The following is a 7,500-nucleotide window of genomic DNA, read 5'->3' as shown; positions in this document are numbered from 1 at the left end:
AATCCATTGTCCCCCACATATTCTAGCAACAGTTTCGTGTTCCTGTTGGGTGTATGTCATTCTATGTGCTGGGTAAATTTATGCTGTGTGAGATGTACAAATATGCTTTGATTAAGATCAAATACATTAGCTTTATTATCTATAAGAATTAAGCAAAAACAATACTCTTGCAAATATGTAAGAAAAACTACATACATCTCTTTATCACAGGTAAAGCATTATGTGCCCCCCCTTCATTTTATGTATGACTATGACTGGGGTTAACGTATTCACAGAAGATGGTATAACCGGTAACAGAGGGAATTGCTGAGGCATAATGATACTCATATTCTCTAACCAATTATTGCTGGGAAGTGGACTATCCAATATAGTTTTGTTTTCTCAATCTTATTACAAAAAGATCGTTTTCACAAACTCTTACTCAGTCAAGGAGTCAAATACTAGATACCTCTCAGCTCAACTATTTACCCCTATTTCTTGCCTTCCAGCAATGATGGGTCTGCATACATACTGAAGGTATTTACAAGGGAAATAAATAGAAAATCTTTATCAACTGATTTTTCTACTTCATTATATTTACAAGCTCTATTAGATGCCTTCATAAGAATGCAGTTTTGCAGTGACTCACTGTCCTGAACATGAATGATGAGAAAAAGCTTGGAAGCTAATGGATGCTGGCATGAGGTGGTAGTTGTCAAACCAATATTTATTTTCAGGTAATAGTCATGATATTCATGATGAGTCTTGCTCTGGTCATTAGGCATTTTATCACTATAAATATGTCTAGTTACAACTATTATTTACAAAGCTTTACTGTATTATCAAGTTAAGGCCAAAACCTTTTCTTTAATTACAGTATATACTAACGATTTTACATAAGTACCTTTATATATGTTGAACTGAATCTATTTTATCTCATTCCTGCTTCATCCGAAGCAGGAATGGCTGGCTCACATTCAAACCCAAGAGAAATTGCTAATATTCTAACAATACATATCAGTCAAACTGTGAAACCTTTTTTCCATTAACAGCTAACCTGAGAGGGTCCTTTCATACCTCATCAATCAATCAAAGGGAGCTAACACCAATGAGGGTGCACTGCCGCATCCACCCTCTGTTTCCACTTATGACCATCCCTCATAACCCTTATCTATCTCCTTATGACATATTTGGTCAATATACCCAAGCCACAACTTCTATGGCTGTCCCTCATGACTCCTACACCCTGGGTTGTTTTGGGAAAAGATAATCTAGTCCTCAGGGAAGCGAGCCAAGTGCCTAAATAACCTGAGTTGGCAGATGAGAATCCAAGGCACAAGGTTTTGCTTACATACAGTAAAATTGGCTGTATCAGAGCCTTGTAGTTTTGTCCTACTACATAGGTACCCGCATCTCAAAATATTCTTGCAAAGAGTATTCATGACAAGCTGTGTCTTGACTTCCTGGGCAGACAGCTTAGAGTCATGGACATTACCAAGGTATGTAAAACTCTGTGACTTCAATACCCACACCACAAACACATGCCAACTGAACAATTTCTTCTAGCAGGCCTCTAAAATCTTAATCTTGGTTTTGGTCCAGGAGACCTGAAAATCCAATGGCTATAGCTACCATTACAGCTACTAAAAACATATAGGATTGCAACATTGTCAGGAAAGCCAAAGTAGGTGATATTGCACTGGAGCTCTGCCCAGTATATGGGCCATGCAGTGTAGAAAAGTGTTGCTGCCTCACTCCTGAATTCAAGAGGAAGAAATCTGGTAGGCTCCCTCCATACTTTACAGCACCTTCAGTATCAGTATATATTCTTGCTATTAATCCAATAATCCTTGTCAGAATTTCCCCAAACCTCCAGATTTTCTAAAGTGATTCACTGCACTACATTGAATGCCTTCAAGAAGTCAATAAAGCAGACCATGACTGGACTCACGATAGCGCTCTACAATGACTCTATTGTGGACTTGCCTGGAATGAATCCACATTGCTCCAGCCTCTGGTGCCTCAGAATGTGATCTCAGATATGTCTCAGAAGGTTGTGAGAGAGAAACTTGCCAAGCTGTGTAATGCCTCAATAATTGCTGCAGTCCCTTTGATTCCCTCTCCTTTACCATAGGACAACCACCACATCCCTCTTGATCATAGCTTATCAATACTTTGGTGGCTTAAAAGTTATCATAAAGTACAGGAACACTATAATTATGTCAGTTTGGTGTGTGTGTGTCATAGCCATGTATTTTGGTGTACCATATAATTCCATATATCATATCCATATAAATAGTTTTTTACTGCAAACAAGATATTGTTACTTGCATATTTTTGAAGTGTGTCCACATACATACCTATTTTTACCTAATAACTTTATCAAATCTAGAAGTGGATAACCTAGGAACCAAATATATATTTATGAAAAAATATGTATGCATATATGCATGCATGGAAAAGAAACCTCATTGTAAATTAATGTCAAACATTACTTTGGTTCATGATTCTCCTGTGTCTCTCTCTTATTATAAGAGCTCCTGTTCCAAGTTACAAAGTGTACTACTTATTTACAATAGTCAAATATGACAAACTAATAAATGTGAGAGAAAGAATAAACAACATAATAGCAACTTACCCTTGATCAATCCTGTCCATGGGTCCCATCTGTCCCATCATTGGATGTGGTCCTGGTCCATGCATAGGTCCATGCATTGGACCGTGCATGGGAGGGCCCCCCGGTGGTCCCCCCGAACCAAAAGGTGGTCCTCCAGGACCAAAAGGTCCTCCTGGGCCAGAAAAACCTGGTCCAGGCCCTCCTGGCCCTGGAAAAGGCCCTGGATGACCAGGTGGACCATTGATCATCTGAGCATGAGGCTGCCCTAACATCCCTAAAGTGCTGTTTGGGCCATTCATGTGGGGGCCTGTGGGAGTGGGGCTACTGTAGTTAGAGGAACAAGGAAATGGCATGGGTGATGGCCCAGGTCCAGACATGCTGGTGGGTGCCATGCTAGTTGGAGGACCTCCCCCTGGGGGCCCAGGGAAGGGAGAGGGTCCTCCAGGACCAGGTGTGGATGCATTGGAAGGGGCAGGGGAGCCGGGGAAGGGGACTGATGGGGGGCCTGAGGTTGGCGGCCCCGAAAAGCTGTTGGGAGGCGTGTTGAAGGGTTGAGGGCCACCAGGGCCCGAAGGATAATTCCCAGGATTTGATGAAGGGCCTTGGGGACCTGTGGGAGGTCCTGGAGAGGGTCTGTTCAGAGTAGGACCAGGTGGGTTAAATGTTGGAGTGGACGGTCCAGAAAAGGTGTTTGGAGTGGCCGGGTTAGGGAACCCCGTGGGACCAACAGAGGGGGGACCGTGAGGCTCTGAGGGGGGTCCTGGGGGGCCCTTCCAGCCGAGACTTGCTGGCTCCGCCTCCAGGGTGGCGACGTGACCCTCACGCACACACACCCACACACTCAGCAGCCTGAAAGAATTTCTCAGATCAGATTACTTGCATAAGAATCTTTATTTCATAAATAGAATTACAAATTATTGAAGTTTTAAAATTCAAATATAATCATATTAGCATACCAATGAGAATTACAAAAATGCTCATTATTTCAGTCCACAAATATAATATAAAGACATAAAATTAAGAATAATTTTTTGAAGGTATAGTAAGAAATCACACCTAATATACAAATATCTTTTGAAATGATCATTAACCATCTCATACTAGATTACTGTATAATGTTATGGCAAACCACCAAAAGAAGGCATAGTCTCTTTTTAGCCTCATATTACTGTCAAAAGCTTAGCCAGCAGAGCAAATTGGGAAATCCTTTTGTGAGTAGGTTACATCAATATCTGTATGCATATTTTAGCACATTTCATATTTGACAACATATACAAATGGAGCAGACTTTCTATTAAAAAAAAAAAAAAAAAAAAAATGAATACCCATTGCATGCTAACAAATGTCATGTGCTGCTGGTCCTTAAGCCTGTATCAGTTTAGTCACGGTCATGCAAGAACTGCAACTCAGCAGGCTGGCATAGATTACAAGAACCAGAATAAATTTACAATAGATCCTCCCATACAATCAGACATGATTATGTTAATATTACTGAAACTCTTAATGTGGCTTGAGGGGAAGGTGACTTGAACTTGCCGCCATGAGAATTTTGGATGAAGGCCGGGGTGATGGAAATGACTCACCAGGAGTGCACAAAGCTCTTGGAGGGGGATTAGACTCAGTGGGCATTTAGGAGAGGGCTCTTACAATATTGCTATCAGTAAACAAGTGTGGAAATCTATGACTGGAAGAGCGCTGGCTCCAGGGAGGACTTGAATAATTGAATATTACAATTTTTTTTATAAATGACACAACAACTTGTTATTATTATTCCACTGAGTTAGGGACTCCTCAGGAGATGATATGGTCTGTGCAAGGGAAAAAGCAAAACAATGCCATATGGATACAGCATACTAAATGACAAATATAGACACTGGTAAATGGCAGAAAAGCAGATATTAACATTAAAAGAGGGAGGCAAAGAGTCTCGACAATGCCCATGGGTGTTCGTGTTCGCGTAGCCTAAAAGCCACACAACCGTGAGAGTGACTACTCATGTAAGCCTACTGCACATGCAGTTAGTGAAGCCCAGAATCCAAAAGGTTAAGCACTGGCTAATGACAAAATCACTAACTATAAAAGATTTCCTCTAATTGTAAATATCATTATGATTTTGAGTAAAATAACTGGTTCTATAGAAGGCCGCTGCTTAATTTACCAAAAAAAAAAAAAAAAAAGGAAAGAAAAATTATAAATAATTCAACCTGAAAAATAGGCTTAAAATAATGCTTTACATCAGGTTGTTTGCCTCCAGGGGACATGCTGCCTAAATATTGACAAGACTAATTATCTATCATCAATAATCCCTGTAAACAATATAATAACCACAATTTAAGTACTGACTATAATAATGGAAAAAAAAATAAAAAAATAAAAAAATAAATAAACTGAAGATTGTGTGAAAAGAATCAATTCACAGTAATCTTGCAAAACAGGCTATTCAATCAAATGATTGGGATAATAATACCAAACTTCAATAACAATAATAACTGTTATGATAAAAATAACAATAACAATAATCATAAAAAGATAATAATAAAAATTAATAGCATCATCCATAAAATCAATATTATAATAATAGCAATGAAATAAGTGCTTCATAATTATAACAACAGGATCAACAAAATTTACAAATTTGATAACTGAAAATAATGGAAAAAATATTTACAATAACAACAGCTGCTCAAGCTAATCTGCTTAATCTTCACTGATTTGGGACTTGATTCTGGCTACAAAGAGATCTCAGGCATAAATATTTCAGCTGGCACTTTGGAATTGTTGTTTCAAATGTATGCTTTTGTAAGTCAAAATTACATTTATTTCTAACACTTATCAAGGTGTGCTTGTTTTTGCCCTTTATTTTTTCATCCTGTTATCTAGTGGTCATTACATTACATTACCATTACCTAGTTAGTGCACCACCCTGTATTGTTTATATTATCTATAATCATAATAAATCTGTTAATAATAATAAAAACAATATCAATAGTAATAATAACAAAATAAATAATATTATTAATAATAACACTAATGATATCAACAACATCAATAATAATAATAATGATGATAATAATGTAATGATGTATAATACTACTAATAGTATAACCACAACAATAATCATAACGACAATAACAATTAAAAACTAAATGGTTGATTAATGGTTTACACAAATAAATGCTAGACATCATTATTAGAACAAAATGCCTTAGATTTCAACAGTCATAAAGCACTGTAAAGTAGCATGATAGGGTAAAAAGAGGAGGAATAAATGGGGTAAGATAGGGATTAGTAGAAGAGAGAAGCTTAAGGACAAAGGGTGATTAGATGAAATGGAGTGTATCAATGCATCTGAGGAAGGAGAACAAGTTGTCAAATGAAAAAGTAGAAGATTCCATGAAGAAATCCAACAGGCTGGGGGTCTAGGAAGACAGGACAAATAAGGAAACACAAGGGTACGGGCTAAAGTAAAGTATGGGCAGGATAGTAGGATATGTGAGACTGGAAGAGGAACATCACATGAGAAACACAAAGGTGGGTCGGAGAGTGACGTGAGGTATGAATGCATGAGGAGAGTGTGACCAAGGGTATTCATGATTGGGCAAGAGCAGTTTCCCAGCTTCTGTTCTGGTGGTATGGGGCTGCCCAAGGAGAGATGGAAGGTTTTACAGTTTGCAATTTATTGGTGGTCAGACCTGACGAGAAAGACTGCCAATGGTTAGAGCGGAAAGTCACAAATTGGGGGTAGTAGTCAGTGGCTGGAATGTGTGAAAATTGGAGTTGAGGGGTTGTGGACAAGGTCGTTAACTGTGCCAAGGCATCTGCATATCCAATGCTAAGTATCCTTACATGGCTAGGTATTCAGCAAAACTTGACTGATTTCTGTCACATAGACAGATAAAACAACTGGTCTTGTATCTTACGGGAATCCAGAGGGTTGGTAGGGTGAACAGACTGTAGGAGTGATACTGAGTTGCATGAGTTAGTAAAGATGTTGAATGTTGAGGAATGCATGGCAGTCATGCAGTGTAAAGCAAAGAGAATGATTATAAGAAAGCTTAATTCAGTAGGAAGGGAGATGGAATTGGTGCCACACGTATATAACAATATTATCAATAACATAATAATTACAATAAAAAAGAAAATAGTAACTATAAAACAATAATGTTAATAATAACAACAATACCCATAAAAACAACAAGAAAAATATTGATAATAAACTGATGATAATAATAATAGCAATAATATTATTATTATTAATAATAATAATAATAATAATAATAATAATAATGATAATAATAGTGATAACAATAATAACAACAATATAAACAACAGTAATAATAATTACAATAATAATAATAATAATAATAATAATAATAATAATAATATCAATAATGACAATACTAATAAAAATGATCATTAAGGTTATTATAATTATAATAATAATAATAATAATAATAGTAAATAAGGACAACAAAAATAATAATAATATTAATAGTTAACACAAAAAACTAAGACAACAACAAAAATAAAGATGATGATGATGATAATAATAATAATAATAATAATAATAATAATAATAATAATGATAATAATAATTATAATAATAATAATAATAACAATAATAATAATAATAAAAGTAATAATAATAATAATAAAAGTAATAATAATAATAATAATACTAACAATGATGGTAATAAAATAATAATAACCATAACAACATTACAAAAACAACAATATGAAAAAAAGAAAAAAAGAAAAAGAAAAAAAAAAAAACTAAACAACCTTAATAAGAAGTGAAAAGACATACCAATACTAAAATCAACAACAACAACAACGATGGTGATAATGTTAAGAAAAGTGAGGGTAATAACATAAAAATATATCAGCAACTATAACTGTGATAA

The 7,500-nt window shown here is 36.0% G+C and overlaps 1 protein-coding gene across 1 annotated transcript in view; it reads right to left on the bottom strand.

Annotated features, from left to right (window-relative positions):
- LOC125026708 (LIM domain-binding protein 2-like) overlaps window positions 1-7,500 on the bottom strand; it is a 260,565-nt gene that overhangs the window by 243,325 nt on the left and 9,740 nt on the right. Inside the window, exon 2 of the mRNA XM_047615345.1 lies at window positions 2,618-3,445. Within this exon, the coding sequence (XP_047471301.1) occupies window positions 2,618-2,988 (371 nt within the window). The 5' untranslated portion in view covers window positions 2,989-3,445. The remainder of the gene's footprint in view (window positions 1-2,617; window positions 3,446-7,500) is intronic.

Source organism: Penaeus chinensis, chromosome 6 (genome assembly GCF_019202785.1).
Source record: "Penaeus chinensis breed Huanghai No. 1 chromosome 6, ASM1920278v2, whole genome shotgun sequence".
Lineage (NCBI taxonomy): Eukaryota > Metazoa > Arthropoda > Malacostraca > Decapoda > Penaeidae > Penaeus > Penaeus chinensis.
This window is presented reverse-complemented; position numbering and strand designations above follow the sequence as displayed.